Source organism: Polypterus senegalus, chromosome 15 (genome assembly GCF_016835505.1).
Source record: "Polypterus senegalus isolate Bchr_013 chromosome 15, ASM1683550v1, whole genome shotgun sequence".
Taxonomy (NCBI): Eukaryota; Metazoa; Chordata; class Cladistia; order Polypteriformes; family Polypteridae; genus Polypterus; species Polypterus senegalus.
The window spans coordinates 52,929,651-52,950,328 of record NC_053168.1 but is presented as its reverse complement, the minus strand read 5'-3'; the positions used below and the strand labels follow the sequence as shown (position 1 = coordinate 52,950,328).

At 38.1% G+C, this 20,678-nt stretch overlaps 1 protein-coding gene across 1 annotated transcript in view; it reads right to left on the bottom strand.

Annotated features, from left to right (window-relative positions):
- rapgef5a (Rap guanine nucleotide exchange factor (GEF) 5a) overlaps nucleotides 1-20,678 on the bottom strand; it is a 258,368-nt gene that overhangs the window by 147,148 nt on the left and 90,542 nt on the right. The window contains exon 5 of the mRNA XM_039737710.1: nucleotides 14,667-14,835. Coding sequence (XP_039593644.1) covers nucleotides 14,667-14,835 — 169 coding nt within the window. The remainder of the gene's footprint in view (nucleotides 1-14,666; nucleotides 14,836-20,678) is intronic.

The following is a 20,678-nucleotide window of genomic DNA, read 5'->3' as shown; positions in this document are numbered from 1 at the left end:
AGAGCTCAAAAAAGTGCTGAAGAAAACATGCATTATATAATTGAGAAGGCAGCGAAACAATAAGAAGCGATCGACTGACATATACAACCATATTCATGAGTGCTGCTACTTCGGAAACAAAGCACGGTGTAAACCTAAAGTTTAAATTAAGTTCATAGACAGGCTGCCAATGGTGTTTGTAATTTAGTGCCTGCCCATATAAGGCCGTCCGTCAGCGGCAATCCAATAGAAACACTGCCGCTAAATATTCACGGGTGAAGGACTGTGCTTATGCAGAGGAAGATGAGATGGTCAGGGTGGTGTTTGGCACAAATTCAGTGAAACTGCAAGAGAAACTTTTAAGTGCCGGGTCTTAGCTAACATTAAATACAGCCGTGGACATCGCACGAGATGGCACCAGCACAGCTGGGAACCTTCGATGCAAGAACACCAAGCGGCTTACGTGAACTGACGCAGTGCATGGACAAAAAGCTACAGTTCCAAAGAGTGCTGAACAAAAACCGAATTACACAATTGAGAAGGCAGCAAAAAAATATGAAACGTCTGATACATACAAGCATATTCATAAGTGCAGCTACTGCGGAAACAAAGCACACGGTGGAAAAAGTGAATGTCCCGCTAAAGGAAGACAGTGTAAAAAAAAACCCGTGCATGCAGTGTGTCACATCTCAGATAAAGAGGAAGACGAGCTGTTTATTGATGCAGTAAGAAACAAATCGATGAATGAAACCTCTTATCTTTACAACGATTGACAAACACGGAATGTAACTTGAACACAACACATCGTACAAATACGACCCTGATTGAAACAAATAATGATAATCAAATCCTTGATGACAGCAACACTCAATAACACTCACAAAACAATTACTGTATATTGACAATCATGTTACGTTATTTTTAAAATGTTCCCTTTTCTTTTTCATAACTTCTTTAACACACTACTCCGCTGCGAATATATATATACCCCGATCTACATACTCTCAAATAGACAAGCCACGCGCCGTGGCGCAATTGTAGAGGCTTTGCCTCTAGCGCCGACATCCGAGGTTCGATTCCTGAGAATGGATGCACTGAGTATGTACGCACGCTTCCCGATTCATTTTAACCTCGCATCTCCTTGGTTTGGGACGTATGAAAAAATATGCGGTTAACGCAGAATCATGTTACGTTATTTTTAAAATCTTTCCTTTTCTTAGCACAAGCACAGCTGAGAAGCTTCGATGCATGTACTCCATAACAAAAAATAACGCATTTAATCACACTTTCAATTCCAAGCAAAGGGGAACTTTTGTCAATGCATGATTTCCTGGTACATCGATTACACTGATGCACACATCACAGCTACAAAAATGTTAGAGTCGGAATAAAGTGCGTTCCTATGACTGATCGGAGGAAAATTTCATTTCAAAAGACTACCCGACCGAAGCCTTGATAAAAGCATGGTTTTGTGCACACTGAAAAGCAAGCAAAATTAGATGCATTACAGAAAGCGGACTTTGTTGCTCTTACTGGGGATCATTGGACTTCCGTGACCGTTAGTAATTCTAATTACATCTAATTACAAAATGTTCAATGATCACACTGTTTTAGCCTAATGTACAAAATAATTTTGGCTAAGATTACTCAGAGTTTAAAGATTAAGTTGGTCAAATTACCTTTTATATTTCTGACTTATTTTTTTAAGAAGAAAAACTGCACTTTATGTTGAAATTTTGGTTATTATTATTTAAAGACAATACCATTCTGAAAATGTACTTAAAGTACTTAAAATACCACTTTATTTTTAAGTCTGCCCAATTTTAACCAGGGATGATATTTTTGTTTCTGTTTTGAATTCAAATGCAGTTTAAAAGCATTTTTTTCAGAAATTAAAAGAGCTTGAGTTTACAATATTCATGTCCATGTCTATTATTTGATTCTGTCGCCCACTAAAACCCTTTTAAATTTAAAAAACATTTGCGATTTGGGGCAAATTTACGTGTGCGATTACATACGATTAATCAAGATTAATTATTACACAGCCTCTAATTAATTGAATTAATTTTTTTAATCGAGTCCCACCCCTAATATATATATGTAGATTTGTATATATATGTGTATATACAGTATATATGTAGATATGTATATGTGTATATATATGTATATATATGTGTGTGTGTGTGTCTGTGTGTATATATATATATATATATATGCCAGCAACACTCATGACAATGACAAAACAATTACATTGTCAATCATGTTACATTATTATTAAAATGTTTCCTTTTCTTTTTACTTCTCCACTGCCAAACGCGGGTATTTTGATATATATATATATATATATATATATATATATATATATATATATATATATATATATATATATATATATATATATATATATATATATATATATATATATATATATATATATAGTGTAAGATATGGCCGTCCATTCATCCCAGCCAATACCCCCAAGCCGCCAGGTGGAGCCCTCCTTGCAGCATGGAGGTCCCCAGAAGACCAGCAGGGCATCATGGGCAAAGTGGTTTTATGGGGGCCACAGGAGGGAGCTGCAGGGAGGACCGAGGGCTTCTTCAGTGCCCTGTGACCCGGAGGTTCGTCATAGGAAGAGCGACGGACTTCCGGGCTGAAGAAAAGAACTTTTACCTGACCCAGAAGTGATTGAGAATCACATGGACTGGAGATAGGGAACACTTCCGGGTCAGGGAATATAAAAGGACTGTGGGAGCTCCCAGACGGGGAGCTGAGTTGGGAGGCAGGGTGGCTAAGCGTCTGGGAGTTAGGAGGATTGTTATTGGTTTATTTGTGATTGTTTATTGAGTATTGTCTCCTACGAGGTATGTGCGGGAAATGTACTGGAGAATCTTTTTAAATTAAAACCTGTTGTCCCGTGTACATACCTCCCAGATGTCCATCCGAAGGCTCTGCGGGAGGCAGAAGACAAACCCGAAGGCGATGGCGCGCTCTTGTGCAGGCAAACGAGTAACCCGAAGGACTTCCGCATTACGGGTGCCGGCGAGGGACACGTGACCTACCACGAGGGATTCCAGGAAGGTGACGTTCCGTGTCCAGCTGTTTGTGGCTTTGCCCAAGAAAAGACGGACTTGGTTTTTCCGAAGGGGAAAGGGGAGGCGAACGAAGCACCGTTCTCCCTACAAAAAAGTAAGGAGGTCCGGGAAGTGACTGATCGGTCCATCGATAAATTGATACAGAAGGTCGTAAACAGGTTTTCTATGTTCTAACTGTGAAAATATTAGATCTATAAATAAAGAATCCTACTTCGTGGAAATGCGCGATAAACGAGGGTTTACTGTATAACTGTGCAAAGAATATTTATTAATAGTGTGGGAGAGTTTCTAAGGGCTTAAAATATATAAAAATTACCATACAAACATATGGTTTCTACTTCACTGATTTTCACCTATCGCGGGGGATTCTGGAACGCAACCCCAACGATCAAGGAGGGATTACTGTATAAAATTTCTCATATTAGGAATTTGTTCGTTTTCGCATACCGCTTGGGGTCAGAGCGCAGGGTCAGCCATTGTACAGCGCCCCCAGAGCAATTCCAGGTTCAGGGCCTAGCTCAAGGGCCCAGCAGAGTAGGATCTCTTTTGGCAGTGAAGGAGATTCGAACCGGCAACCTTCAGGATACCAGCGCATATCCTTAGCCTCAGAGGCGCCACTCTGCCCCAAAGAAAAGAAAGAACAAGATGGAGAGTGTAGCGAGAGGATCAGTACATGAGAGATTAAAGAAACTCTACATGTTCTCCGTAATTATCTGAGTTGTAGGCAGGGAAAAAAAGTTGAACTATGGAAATTAAAATTAGCCTGTAAAGAGTGGAAACAATTCCCCAGCACAATGATCACCATACACTGCCAAGAAGAAAATGCACAGGGCTAGCTACCTACTGCGAATGTGGGGTGGTGAAATATGGAAGTGAGAGTATGGCATCTTTCAGATGATGCCAGTAGTTTTTCCAATTCAGTGCTAGATATTTATAGCATATGACATTTCCCATGGAACTCTTTTTAGAGTTTAGGTGTGTGAACAGGATACTCTAATGTGAAAGTGAAGAAGCAAGAGCAGATTCTACAGCGAGCCATGAAGAAGGGTGGAGATGAGGACAGAGCCACGGTCAAATAGTGCTGAGGGTGAAGTCCTAATTGTACAATTTTATGCACCAGCACTCAATCTGTCTCTAACCAAAAAAGAATGTTTAAGGCTTCATTTTTTTGACATTTGTCAGAAAAATTACTTCAGCCCAATATTTAGTGGGTGGAGGAAGGGGCATCATATAAATATATTTTTAAATTGAGGTACAATATTCATTTTAATAATGGGAGGATGATATTCAAAATCAAGGGAAAGTTTAGACCTGTTGTTAATGGTGGCTCTCACATCTGCAAACATGCAACAACAGTTGCTAGAAAAAATCTTGTCTTCTGAAACTGAGGCAGAAATATCAACTCTTACGAATTTAAGACTATTCAATAATAGAATAACAGAACAGAGGGAGGCTGGGCGGCAGATGCTTTTAAAAAGCAGAAGACAAGACTTAGTCTAATTGATTTTGTAACAAGACAATGTTTCAAAAGACTTGAACAGCTCTAGCACAAAGGGGATTGTCAGATGGGTCATTATTTAAGTAGAGAAGGACATCATCAACACACAAAAATAATATATAACTAGAATTTGAACTGTAAAGGGGTTAAATGTTAGGAATTATGGATGGAAACTGCAAGTGGTTTGAGAGCTAAATTGAAGAGTTAAGGGGACAAATGGAAGTCCTGCCTAATGCCCCAAATAATGGGGAATAAATGTGAAACATTAGAATTCAATAATCATATCAAGAGGGGGAGAGATAACTGTTTTCAATATTAAGACATTTGCTTGGGAGGAAGCCCATCCAGCCCTGTGTACTTTCCAGTGATCATAGACTTGATGAATTGTTAACCTCAGGCAACAAAATGGAAGCATCTAGAACAGAATCCTCTTCCTCGAAGACAGGGAAGCAAAAGGTTATTGAGGAATTATTTATTACCAGGGGGTATGTTACTAAAGGTGTCAGTAAACAGTTTGGAGTACTAATCTAAGAATGAATTATTGATTATCTGGGCAGCATTGAAATTATGCCAGATTTAGTGTGGATAGATGGTATTGAAGTAAAAGAGTATTTCTTCTTGATTATGAAAGCAATCTACCTGCTTGATTTGGCCTCCAAGATATAATAATAAGTCCTAATGTGATAAATTAGTACTACACCCAAAAATGATATTTTTTTATGTTATATACCCCATGTAGTCTGTAGTGATGCCCCAAAAATGTTTTTGAATCTTATGTTTTCATGCAGAATGGAGATAAAATTTCTGATAGGACAGGGATCTATGGTGACCAATGCTAGACAACAGCAAACAGTATCAAAAATGCACATAAAAAAATATCTCACCTTGCTCGTGATAGTTCACGTCAAGACATTCACCTATGTGCTCACAGTATTCCAAAAATGATACTATTAAATACATCTCTTCAGGAAAACATTCATCTGAATGAAAACTGAACAAATTCAAACATGAATGATAAACTGAATTGGCGGAGTGCTCCTTTATGAATTCAACTCTTTGAACTACAAGGCTGTTGAGCTCAGTTATAGTGTTAGAAATTAAAAGTTCATCATCTTTGTTGACCACAAGAGGGTGTGCTCTTTCCAAGGATTAGATCTTATTTTCAAAATCTCTCAAGAGTTCAATTTTAGTGTGTGCAATATGTGAGGAAGAAAAGGTAGTAAAGCCTCAAATTAAACCTTCAATTGTCTTCCAGACAGCACCAGCATTATCCACAGGGTCAATATTGATTATCAGAAACTCATATTATTCACAAAAAAAATGTTTTCGAGAAGAAAAGTATTGAATGTTCACCCCAGAGCACAGAACACAAGAAATGGAAAGTGCAACTTCAAAAGGTTAACGCTGTGGTCAGATAAGACAGATTACACAAAAGAGGAGTCTAAAACTAACAAAGCAAGAGTATGGGAAATACAAATATAATTGGGAGTGCAAATTGTGGCAGGAGGATGAAGTAAACAAATTAATTCAATTAAGATCTTCAGTAAAATAGCATGAAAAAAGAGTAGAATGAGGAGTGCGCCTGCCAACAAACGACAGGGTTCTGTCTAACAACACATTTAGAGTGCTGTTCATATCAGTGCCAACAAGGAGCTCTGAGGCTTTAAGCAGAATGCCCATGAGGAGGAGGTACATGGATAGTCGCAAGCAGAGACAAATAATAATTTACTGTAACAAAACTCACCTAATTCATCACATCTTGATTGCAGATTCTTAATTTGCAAGCTACATTGCAGGAGTAAAACAATGTCACACCTTTTAGAGTGATTTGAAGAGAATGTGATGTAATATGTGGTCAGCAGACAGCAGATGCAAATCCTGAATTAAGTTAAATGTCTGCACGGTAATGTTGAAGAAGTTAAGAGTGCCACTAACCTGAATTCAAGACCCTGACATTCCACGAAATGATATTAAACTTTGCCATAATTAATGCAAGAAAACAGATCGAGAGAAGACAAAATGAAACAATTGCTGTTATATGATAAATGTTTTAATTGAAAGTAGTGAAAATATACATAAAAAAATAGAAAGTACAGTACAGTATTGGCAACATAATCTTTTTGTATACAACAGACATGAGATACACATGTTGCTTGCGAGACACTGTTATGTCACTATGTCCGGTTATGTCCGCAACTTCCTGTTCTCCAATCAGGATTTCTAAACTTTATTATAACCATTTGGGACCACAGATGTATATGCAGTCAGACGTTGCAAGAACAGATGTCATGTGGAGCACAGTTGTACTTAGAAACACAAACCTTAGCTCAGGCACTTCCCTAAACCACTCACAAGCCAGACATGTAGGCCAGAAATCACCCCAGCAGATGATCCCTCACAATGTGCAACTACCACAACACGAAAGCAGGAAGAAAGGGCTCAAAACTACCCCCACTCCACAATCCTCACCTCCACAGTCAATAACAAAACATAAATAAAGTCTTATAGTATGCAAGACAGACAATATTCAAGAAAAAAAAGGGGAAAACTAGAGGAAGAGATGTAAATGGGCACCTGGCAACCCATTGTGAGGATGTAAAAACCCTAAGTATGCCGCACCCCCTCATAAACCCACCAAGCAGATTTACAATTTCAAAGTTCCCCAGTTAAACCACGGCATATGTAAATAATGCATAACATCAACAGACAGATAAAGTACTTTAGCAAGTCAGTGACCTGAAGAAGGCCAAGTTTAGGCTGTAACTTGAACTTGACTGTAAATAACAATGTGCTGAAAAAATCAGTACATCGGGCAACTCAAGATGAACAAAGAGATCATCAGAGCAAAGAAGGTGCTGGTTGTAAGTAAAACCGTCCTTTGCAGAATGTTCATCCAAAGGCAAGTTGAATAAGGATCCAGCCTTGGATAAGTATTATCAGCAGAGTCAATATATACACAGTGAGCCTCCACGATCTTGGGGGAAAAGTTTCAGAGATTCGGGAACTTCTTGGGCCACACTTGGGAGTGAAAAGATATTGGACTGTTCATCTCAGCACCATCTTTAAGCCCCACAAATTCTACATTGTTTTTTTAAGCCCTATTATTTTGATCAACAAGTTTAGTTTTCAAATTAGCAATTATGGAGCATGTCCATTGCATAGTCGTGACAGGATGTAGTGGACTATAGAGCTCAGCCTTCAGCTTGGCATCTACTGTATATGAGTAAAGCCGGTCAGCACTATAGTATTCCGAGTGGTATAATGTTCAAAAAGGAGATTTCTCATCAAATCCCAGTAGACATCCATGCTCTCATTGGATTTCCAGTCGTGGATACTGCAGCTTCTTTTGGTGAGTTAAAAGCTTGGCAAAGGAATTTATAAATAACTAATCAACAGCTGCAGAAGGATGTTCAAATGTATTTTTGTTGTTGTAATTCACTTTTCTTTTTTTCCTTAGGACTGCTGGTAATGTTAACATGACCTTTTGAAGATTGTGATTAATTTCATCCATTGAAATAAACTGATAATTCAGCAGGTGTGATATCACAAAGCACTCTTAAGCATACAATGGTTGTTTTGATTTTCATTTTCGTCTTTTAAAATTAGGATTGTTTGCACTGATTAATGCTGCCTCCATTAGATTATCAACAGGGAGTAACCCCAGATATTCAAAGGACATGCATATTAGGATAATTAAATGCAATGTTAGTGAATATGAATCGGCCCAATGTGTGTGAGCATGTTCCCAGTGAGAAAAAACTAGAATGATATTTGAATCTCTACTGCTTTCAATGCTCCACCGTTTGCAACCTTAAACAAAATGGATGAATTGCTGGACTAGGATTCTGCATATTTTCTGAGACAGAAGAACACCATTTCACTTTTTTTTTTATATAAATATTGTGCTACACGTTGTACAATATTTTGAGACACAGCCAATAATTCAAGTTATCTCTCACTATTTTAGTAGCCCTTAGCTTTACCTAACAACAAAGTCTCCAGTAAGACTGTTAAAAATCACTTGCCACTAACAGTCTGTTGTGGTGTGAAATTTTGCACACAAGTCAAGTTGGGGAGCATGCACTGGTACAGTGCGTTGCTGCACCCACTACACGACGAAACTACTCGGGATCCCGGTTGGCAACCCCTCAAGCAGACACACGGTCCAATCCGACCCCCCGGAAATGACCCTCTATCTGTCACAGCCAGGAGTTACGTGGGTGACCCCTTGGCCTGGTCCAGCCACTCGGGTCCCCAACAATGAAGATCTTATGAGCCAGATCACCCTTGGGGAAACGTGCCACATGGCTGTAGTGCCGTAACTGACACTCCCTCACATTGCAGGTAATGTGCCTCATTCGGGACTCCATGAGCAACCGCTCATTCGACACAAAGTCAAACCAACGGTACCCAAGGATTTTCTGGAGAAACACAGTACCAAAGGAGTCCAGGTTTCATCTCAGGTCACTGGATAGCATCCATGTCTCGCAACCATATAGCAAGACAGGAAGCACCAGGACTCTAAAGACTTACTGTATGATATGGCTGATATGACTCTTTCTTTGCACACAAGTCGATAAATATTTTGTATGTCTTTATTTGTAACTTAGGCAAAGCAAATGTAAAATTAGTGTTACATTAGTGAGAAGCATTCACTAGGACTAGGACTAATTTAGGATAGTGAATTCTACGACAGGGTTGGGGGAAGTGTCTCAAACAACTTTGGTAAATGTTTCTCTGCAGGATTCTCTCAGTCAATCTCCACAGAAAAGCCAGACTGTCTAGTTGGCAAGCTTCACCTTAACACATGGTTTTGGGGGTAGGTGTGAAGGTATTCTTTGCCCCATTGGTCTGAAGTATGGCCGTTTGGAACTGGCTTGTATCAGAAGCCTTTAACTACCATGACGCCCTATTGGCTGTAGGAGTTGGACAGAAAATCTATATATTTGGTTGCTTTACTCCTCCCTATCTCTCTTACCAAATGATGAAGGATCATCTCACACACCATGATCTGAAAAGGACAACACATTGAAGAGCACAGCTCAGCAGCCATATTGAGACAAGCATGCAGCCTGTTCTGAAGAAAGCTGACCACAAATGATGCCTTAACTAGAGACATTTTAAGAAACTAACAAGTCTGTGTGCCACCTGAAACTACACATCACATTTATCAGGTCATATGGTTGCCAATATTCAAATGTACTTTGCGTTTTGTTATTCTCTATGAATATTATTAATAATACATTATTTAAAGTGTAACTTAACTCCTGGTTGTCTTTTACTACACCTAACTGCCTGAGGTTATAGATGTAGAAGGGAAGGTGGGGAGAGGTTATATGGTACAATACCTTATAAACAGTGGCAAGTCTGGGAGATTTGAGGCATTCTGATAAAGGCTACATATTAATAACTAGCAAAATACCCGCGCTTCGCAGCGAAGTATTGTGTTAAAGAAGTAATGAAAAAGAAAAGGAAACATTTTAATAATAACATAACATGATTGACAATGTAATTGTGTTGTCATTGACACACACACATTTATATACATATATATGCATATACATATGTACATATATATATATATATATATATATATATATATATATATATATATTAGGGGTAGGACTCGATTAAAAAAATTAATCTAATTAATTAGAGGCTGTGTAATTAATTAATCTTCATTAATTGAATGTAAGCACACATGAAAATTTGCCCCAAATTGCAAATGTTTTTTAATTTAAAAGGGTTTTAGTGGGCGACAGAATCAAATAATGGACATGGACAGGAATATTGTAAACTCAAGCTGTTTTAATTTCTGAAAAAAAATGCATTTAAACTGCATTTCATTTCAAAACAGAAACAAAAATTTGATCTCTGGCTAAAATTGGGCAGACTTAAAAAAAAAGTGGTATTTTAAGTACTTTAAGTACATTTTCAGAATGGTATTGTCTTTAAATAATAATAACAAAAATTTCAACATTAAAGTGCAGTTTTTCTTCTTAAAAAATAAGGCAGAAACATAAAAGGTAATTTGACCAGCCTCACCTTTAAACTGTGAGTAACCTTAGCCAAAATTATTTTGTACATTAGACTAAAACAGTGTGATCATTGAACATTTTGTAATTAGATGTAATCAGAATTACTAACGGTCACGGAAGTCCAATGATCCCCAGTAAGAGCCACAAAGTCCGCTTTCTGTAATGCATCTAATTTTGCTTGCTTTTCAATGTCATAAAGCTGTTGAATTTTACTTGAAATACGCTAACTGTAGCACATTTTCTAACCCCCTATCCTCCACCACTGTTAGTGGTCTACAGTCCAAAGCAATGTATTTTGCGAAAGAATTTGTAAGTTTGACCTATGTTGACTTACTAATTTTGGTCCTGAAGCCAGTCATTTCATGAGGTTTGGGCTGCCGACACCTTTTGTTACGCCTCCCACGGCCATCGAGCAGACGTCTATTATAGTATATGGACGAAAAAATAGGTTCCAGTTATGACCATTACGCGTAGAATTTCGAAATGAAATCTGACCAACTTTTGTAAGTAAGCTGTAAGGAATGAGCCTGCCAAATTTCAGCCTTCTACCTACACGGGAAGTTGGAGAATTAGTTATGAGTCAGTGAGTGAGTGAGTGAGTGAGTGAGGGCTTTGCCTTTTATTAGTATAGATACAAAAGGGGAAAGTAGAGTAAAATATTACTCTACCAAGACAAAACAATGTTTTTTTTTACAAAACAAAGGCTCCTACAAATTATACAGTATTTGAAATATACCTCACCATAAAGCAGAAATTAGCCAGCAAGTGTTATTGTACTATAAAATTCAGATATTAGATCTTTAAGAAGAATATTCTTTTTACTTGCCAGATGGCTGTCAGTTTTATTAATGACAATGGAAGGCAAAAACAAAATAAAGAACACAGGAAGGCTGGTCCTGGAAGAAATGTGCCGATATGAGAAGGTAATATGAAAAACCCTGCAATGTTAAATAGCAAAGCTCTTTTTATTGTGAAAATGAATGGAGACATTCAGACCATCCAATAAAATGTATTTTAAACAAAAATACAGATTTTTAAAAAGTAGATTTAAATTAAACAGTACATTATCAAGTTGGGTTCAGGTAAGATGGAGTGGATTTATACCATGACCCCTGTTTAATTTCTTGTTTTTATTTAGAGCCTTTTCTTCTAGTTGATTTTTACTAACACACATTCTGAACATAACCTTTCTATAATAAAAAAATGAGACTTTATCTCACAAAGTTTAACAGTTTCTTTAATTTTATTTGTACTAATTAATTGTAATGTGATACTAATCCAATGTATTTGCTTTTTGATATAAAAATGCAATCATTTTCAGCTGGAATCATCCCAGTCCACCTGTTATAAGTCAGTGGGTAACAAATGTGCTATACTATCCTTCCTTAGAGGATTTGTTAAAAACTTGTTTTTAAATATGGTAAGATCTAATTAATACCATTTTAGAATAAATATTTATATTGAGGAAAAGGACAATCTCCCTTCTTTGTGGTTTTTAAATTTTTGCCTATGCTGTTGGCTCTCTACTCTTAAAGAATTCTATTTTGTTAAGTTCAACTTCTTATTGTTTGTTGTTAAGACTTAATAGTATGCAAAGTTATTTTCTTCAGATAAAATAAAAAAAGAATGCATTAACTTTAAGAATGACTGTACATTTACTAGGTAAATTATTAAATAGTAATAACTAAATATTTTGAAAAATATATCACAAAATGATCACTTCATTGAGCTCTACTTATGAAATCACCAAAGATAAAAGCAATTAAAATATTTTATACATGCTTCCAAGCTGTACGAATAAATAATTTTACAAATACAATCAAGAATGTTCCTAATTTCAATTTGCTTTCCTTCTGTGGGTCATATTAGCAACATACCAAGCTAGAGAGACCACACTACCATGTCCTTACCAACAGCCTTTAGGGGCTCCTGGGCAATCTCTTAGTGCTCCTAGACAGCTGAGACATATAATTCCTACAGTACAGCTTGGGTCTGCCTCTGAGTCTTCTCCCAGTGGGTCATGCTTAGAATACCCCATTAAGTACCATTTCTACAACCACTTATATACCTGCTGATCAGATGAAGCAGGAACTCCAGTCCAAGGTCCTCCAGTGACTGATTGTGACTTATTTGGTTGGTTTTACTCACTGTCTTATTTGCATGGTCACTACCCAAAGCTTGTGATCATAAGTAAGGATGGGGCACTGACTAACAGGTAAATCAACAGCTAACTGTGAGAACTCGCGTCCTGCTTTACAACCATCTTTGATGGAGTACTCTCACCAGACAGGACTAAAATGACGTAACACCAAGTAAACAAACATACACTACTCTTGCTTTGTAAAATTAGAGATGGAATAGAGTCCACAACAGTCAAATACTCTTGCACCACCTTCCATAAGACACCCAGGATTCATGGTTATAAGCTTTTTCAAAATCCACAAAACACATGTTGAGAGAATAAGCACCCTCCCATGACCCCTGAAATATCTGTGCAAAGATAAAGAGTTGGTCCACTACTCCACAGAGTGTAATCCGCATCGCTCCTCCAGCATATCATGAAAATCTTTTCCAGAGTATTTGAGGAGTGCGATCCCTCAGTAAATGGAACACTCTTGTCTTTCAACTGGGACTATCAGCTGAATCTGCCTTGGATGCCAAACTGAAAGGACATGATTTCCCAAATATTAGATCTCACTTGCCCATGCTGTCTTGCCACTACTGTTTTTTGTTCAAACCCTACCCTAACTACCCTAATCAATGCTTCCTGCTCTGTATCCTCCTACATCTACCTGGTTAAGATGTTCCTCAAAGTGCCAATTTCATTTATACCAATTTGAAATCAAAGTTCTCCACTCCATTGTTGATAGATATCCTCGTAGGATTTTAATGTTGTAATTTTTGTTCAAATACTTTGTTGGAAGATATGCACCTCTGATAGGGATTCCCATGGTAAACTTATTTAATGGGAGTAGGTAACATTAAGAACAGTCCAAAAATATGAATCTCATAATGGTTCTGCAAAAATATAATTAAACCTCGCAGAGAACAGGCAATAAAGCCTACGGCCAGGTCGGAAGGTGCTGTTCACTGGTAAGCACCTGGTAGCTGGAAGAGTAAAGCAGCCCAAAGTCAGACTCTGCCTTTTTAGTGACAGTGGAGTAAATGTCAAAAAGATACCACCAACTAACTCTCTGCTCCTACTGGGAGCTAATGTTGGAAATAGAATTATTAGAATGATGGGTGGAGCATTAGCTGGACAGACCTGAAACAGATAGTGATTATCTAATGGATATGATGTGATGGGTGCAGCTATTACCTCCTGAAGAACTTCTGTTATTTTTGTGATAGGTCAGGGACAGAGAGTCTGAATGGACCCTAAGACTTCTGCATTGCAAGCAGTAGCAAGGAGATTTGTGCATAAAGTTACTGTTGCCTACCATGGCTTCAGCACTTGTACCTGTTGGTCAATGCCAGTGGTAAGGAATCCAGACAAGTTAATGAAAGAGGTCTTGTGTGCAGTGTTAATAGTTATGTGCGTGAAAGGAACAGACTGGTCCAAAAAGCAGAAGCTGAATACACATGTGTGGAAGGAGTTTGGTGAACAATAACTTTAGATGGCCTTGAAGAGACCTGGTCAACCAATTCAATGGCTTGGGAAAGTGAGGCAGGATGTTTCTCAGGCTGTCAAGTAAGGTGAGACCTACAATTGCATTAAAGATGACAGTGAAGCAGCACAGAGTGTTACAGTACAGTAAAGTACAGAACAAAAAGAACACCCATTTAGTATTTTAGTAATCAACCTAAGATATAGCCATACACACGTACGCAGTAAAGGACCTAAACCACAAAAGCTGGAAGCAGAACCATAAGGCAACTAAAAATCTTAAAAATGTGTGATTTTGTTTTGTACCTGTCAGCTGCTAATTATTCTGAAAGAGCCACTAGGGACTCTCCTCAGCTTCTTCACTGCTCTTAGTTACTTAAGCAGAAAAATGAAAATTAAGAAATAAAATTAAAAACAGCAGAGTATAAGAAAAAATGATGAGTACTTACTGATTGATTACACCTATCCGAAACTGAACATAAGGAACCATCTGCATAAGAAGCCGAACTCCATTCTGCCATTCCTTTTCATTTCTAAATTCACAGTCCTGCATCTCACATTCATCATAGGAGAACTGGTAGAAGGCATTGGTATCCTCAAACACAAAGGTCTGGTCCGCTAAAAGAGGAAGAAATTAAAACATTTAGTTCATTGTAATCTCTATATACACAACTATGACTGCTGAAAGGTTACAGTACAATAAAGTATATTTATTACCTTATTTTTACCTTCTAATGTACACTATATTATAGTTTTTCAATTCTAAGGGGATTTTGTTAGGTATAGTGTAACTTAATTGAGAAAGTTCCTTTTTATTGACAGCAGTTTAAAAACTTACATGCCGCTACATGTTTTTTTGTTAAGCTGTCACAGCACAAATGCTTCCTTGTGAAATCAAGAATCCATCTTACATAAAAGTTGATAAACAGCATGACTGTGATTTAAACTGCTGAGATTGCTTTCGCTTTATACGCCTACAAGCAAATCAAGTTCCAAGGAAGATTATCTTTTCAGTTCCAAAAACTGAAACTACACTTCAGTGCAGCAGGGTCTTATTTATTAAAAGACACCAGAGACAAAATACAGAAATTCACAATTCAAAAGAAATGAACATAAATATGACCATTTTTAACCTACTAATTCAGCAGCAGATATGAAATCTTTCAAAGGATGCCCATTTCAATTCAACAGTCATTTTCATCTATGTTGTTTTGCAATGTGATAGGATACATAGGATATCCATCCATTTTCTAACCCGCTGAATCCGAATACAGGGTCACGGGGGTCTGCTGGAGCCAATCCCAGCCAACACAGGGCACAAGGCAGGAACCAACCCCGGGCAGGGTGCCAACCCACCGCAGGACACACACAAACACACACTAGGGCCAATTTAGAGTCGCCAATCCACCTAACCTGCATGTCTTTGGATTGTGGGAGGAAACCCACACAGACACGGGGAGAACATGCAAACTCCACGCAGGGAGGACCCGGGAAGCGAACCCGGGTCTCCTAACTGCGAGGCAGCTGCGCTACCACTGCGCCACCATGCCGCCCTACATAGGATATGAAACCTTAAAAAACTTCTTCAATTTAACTCTTTAATAAAATACAAGTCCCTCAGAAGGGTGAACTTGTTAAGTTGCCCTAGCATTCCAAACTAGAGTTTTAAAAAAATAAAATTATTCCTAGCAAACACAAAATATATGCAAATATTTTCCATATTTTAGCATCAATGCTTCTTTTAAAAATTTGAGGATTTGATGTTGTCATCACAGATCTGAGCTCAGGATTACCCCAACTGCCTATGGACAAGCTGCGAACTTGAGAGACAACACAGCATGAGCACCGAGGATCTGAAGAGTGCCTTACACCCACAACATCTGTGACAGTAAGAGACTCTGAGAGATGTAAAAATTATATGTTATACAATTATATATTAAAAGTTCCTGTACTCAGCTGGTAACACTGCAATCGCAAGCATCAAAGGAGACATCTCACGCCATGTGGCAACAACGGCAAGGATTACAAGGGCAAAGATCCGGAGCAAGGATAAACATAAGGTGGAAACTTTTTAAGTTGAAAGAACTATCGCATCTCATGGCGAATTATGACATTGTGGGTATTGTGGAGAATCATCTTAAACCTCCTCTTTTAGATGCTGGATGGGTTGCATCGGATGATGATCGGACTGAGTGGAAAAAGCAGGACAGGGTCTGGAGACTTATGTAAATATGGTATGTCAAAAAAGCGAGTACATTACAACTACTGCAAAGCTCAAATGTGTGATCCAGACTTTGAAATGCAGTCTGAATTTGTCCATGTTTTCGACTAGGAGGGGGTCGCATCATTTTGTTAATGACTATTTTTAAACTTGGCAAAAGATATTAATCATGTCATTGTGAACATTCCAAAGATGAGTCATTCTGAACCCTTGAGTCATAAACCAAGCCTCTTTGGATCTAACGGAAGCTGAACCTGCTGTATTCAAGCGTTGATGCCTTTAACGGTAAATGTGTGATACTTCTGGACAAGTCTCACCCTCTTACTGCCACATTCTTCTTCTTCTTTCGGCTGCTACTGTTACAGCAGATCACCTTATTCCATATTTTCCTGTCCTCTGCATCTTGCTCTGTTACGCCCATTACCTCCATGTCCTCTCTCACCTCATCCATGAACCTTCTCTTAGGCCTTCCTCTTACTGTCACCTTCAAGCCTGTTATTGACAGCAGCAGCTCTTCAGTATCCAAGCCAGAAGTTCTAATGTGTGTTTGGGAAGAATGTTATTTGATTATTTTTTATATAATATAATTAAAGTAATCTAAACTAATCTAAATGCAATGCAAATTAATGATAGAAATACTTCTTGAAAAATTACTTCTACTTTGAATTTGTACAACTATTACTATTATTTGGCCAGCACGTTCAAGGTGTAGGCAAGAAGTCGATCCGTTTTAGATGGAGCTCTACGCTGGCCAGGATGCCAGTAGCATCTTCCAGCTTCTCAAAAGAACTCCAGACTTCCAAATGGAAGTTCTGACAAAGGAAGGAAGCTCCCTTTTCATGTTAGAGTCAGGGTCAGCAGAGGAGTAAGGACCGTGTAACCATTGGTTTGGATCTAACTTGAGTTCAGCATTCTTTAGAAAGCTTTTTTTGTGCATATAAAGGAATTGTGCCCTGATAACTGGATAAACTGAAAATAAAATCAACAAAGAAGGTTAAAATAAAAAAGAAAATAGGATACTCTCTCAAGTGAGAATACTGTATGTTGAGAGCAATCGCCGGATCTTCTGGGACATGCCCAGGTTTTATAGAAGATACATGCAGCATTATATTAAAGAGCCACACATAGTTTAGTACGTGAAAGACATTTCAAAAGTTGACAAAAAGACGACTGGAATTCCTTTGATTCAAACAGGTACTGCTAGTGAGAACTCATAAAAAAGCACAGATGGCTGTTAAATTTATTAAGCTACATAAAAGGGTTAATAGAGTGTATTCTTCATATAATTTTGCTTTTGTTTAAAAAATCTTATCTGTATCAAAACACTTGATTTTGCCGGTATAAACGTTAGTAACGAGATGGGCTAGCAAGTAAAGTATACACTTGTTTTAAGAGAAAATGGGATTCTAGATATTTCAAAATGATCAGTTTTGTATACAATAGTTGCAGTTTAAGGAAGGATAGTGATAAACATAAAGGCAAACTCCGGGCACTTACCAGGTGTACTCTTTTCTTCGCTGCTTTAACAACTAAATCACCAATACTGCAACTAGGAGTAAACCACGGCACTTTCTAAAACATACCATTGTGTTAAAAGTTCTGATACATCTATAAAACTGACTTAATATGCATCTGCTGCACAACTTTATAACAGTGGTGTATTTTAGGTACTATATGAACATACCGTCATGTTATGAATAAAATAAAAATGGTTAGGCTTTTTGAAATCAAATAGTAATAGAACCAGAAAACATTAGTTGACTCCAGTCTCACATGCATATGAAATAATCTAGTACAGACATGAAACAGTAAAAACTGCACAAGCACTCATTTGTACCTGCAATAATTTAGATATCGCATTGCTAAGTGGAAAACATTTTATAATATTACATTTTTATGAAAAGAATCTCAACATATTATTCCATTAGTGTTTGTGTTGTGGCGGGCGGCTGGGGGTGGTGCCCAGCTGGGACACCCAAGAGGACCGGAGGAGGGCTTGCGCCTCCTCCAGACCATGAGGGGGTGACCGCCCTGGTTGTGTTGGGGGCCACGGGTAGAGGGCTTGGATGCCCAACCCTGTAGGGGCCCGTGGCCACTGCCAGGGGGCACCCCGGTGCCTGAAGAACCCTGGACCTCAGCACTTCCGCCACACCAGGAAGTGCTGGGGGGAAGAAGACTGGGGACACCCGGAGAGCTTCTGGGTGTGCAGCCGGCACTTCCGCCACACAGGGGTGTGTCCGCGGGGGACTGCCGGGAAGCAGCTGGAGCCTATCCGGGCTGCTATATAAGGGGCCGCCTCCCTTCATTCGGGAGCAAGAGTTGGGTGGAAGAGGACGGAGCTCAGAGAGAGGGAGGAGTGGAGGCGGCCAGAAGGAAGACACTGGAGACTGTGAGGCCTGGACTTTGGGGGATCGGTGCTGGAGGCACTGGGTTGTGCACTGCTTGAACTGGACTTTACTGTAAATATTGTACAATAAATAGGAGTGTGTTGGGTGTAAAACCGTTGTCTGTCTCTGTGTCCGGGTCCAATTCCACAGTGTATAACGTGCTTTTCATAAAACTAATAAAATTCCAACCTTAATCTCAGAAGCACTTAACATTTCAAGGGATTGGCAAAATGTTTCAAAAGTTAAATGTTACCTTTACAGTTTATAACAAATTAAATAACAACTTCTAAAAAGAGGGCATATATGGATTTGAGAGAAGAATGAAAAAACACAATAATAAAAATGTGTGCAAGAGTAAAAAAGCAAAAGAATGGTATTTAAAATAATATTCAAAGAAAACTGGTGCCACGTTTCCTGTGCAAACACTGCATAAATATTAAACTTTAACAATTATTTTATACAGGGCATGAGGTACACCATGAACACTGAGAGCATATACTGTAAATTCATTAGACTGCCATCTTCAGACTTCATATGTGATGACTGTGTTATTAAAGTTAAAGGGGGGAATAAGGGTGGGTTTCCATTTGAAGAGAGATAAATGATTTTCATACTGACTTGTTACTACAAACATTGTGACTGCAGGAATGTTTTTCTGAAATGTTTCATTATTGTCTTACTCTTATGCTGTTCTTTTGGATAATTTTTCTTTTCTAGAACTATCTGTCTCATGCTTAGATAATTACATTTGCCATGCATTTTTGAATATAATTACTATCTTACAAATTCAAAGTAGACTCTGTTTCCTGGTTATCTTTACACACTAAATGGCTAATTCAATTAATGAATTTTAAAAAGGTAAATGAAGAATGAATAAAAATGAGTAGCAAGAGTAGAATTAACATTCCTATATCACTGTACACTTCAACAAGAAAAGTTCTTGCATTGTTCTGACTAAAAAAGTGCACAGTTTACCATATATACAATGAGTTATGTAAGTTATACCTTCTGCAAATCACAGTTAATAAAAATTTCCATAAAATTACTTTCTTTAATAGTCACAATCTTTTTCTGTAACAATCAAGGTGAATTCCACTTTCGTGTGTAATTATGACAGTGTTAGTATGACATAGGAGCCAATGATTTACAGTAAACGTCTTCAAATGTATCAAATTAGATGTCACAAATTTTGACTTGTCTTTTCACAAATATTAAAACGGAATGCATGCAACAAAGTGCTGCCCATGAAAACTATAAACAAAACAGTCAATAGTTGATTTTGCATTTTGAAACATTGGAGTATGCTTATGGCAATTAAAAACAAGTTAGAAATATGCACATGGGCATAACCTTCAGGTGCGTTTGAGGCCTGTGCAAGGACTGCAGCCTCGAATGGACTGAGCTCAGTCTGTTAGATTCTAGAACCTTCTCAGTCCATTTCAGGGTTGCAGAGGCAAGAGGGTAACTTACCGGGATTGGCCAAAAGGCAGAAAACAGCCTTTGCTATTGTCAATTAACACAACCTAAATAAATAAAACAATACATTGGTGGTTAATTTAGTCTTTGCATAGGATGCCCGGCTGTGGTAAATTTATATGAATTTGGAATAACAGAAATGAAAGACAAACTTTACTACAGTGATATATATGGATACAAGGTGAATGTGGCACTCTAATTGTAAATTATAGTGTCAGTGAAATATTGAATCATTGTAATATGCAGATAATGCAGCTGTGAGGTTGATTTAGTGTGAGGTGACTAATGAGTAAATGCTTATTTACTGTGTACATGACTGCTTACACGCCACTCGGTACTTTATTCATATCTAGATAATGTTTTGTTTTCCTTGCTTA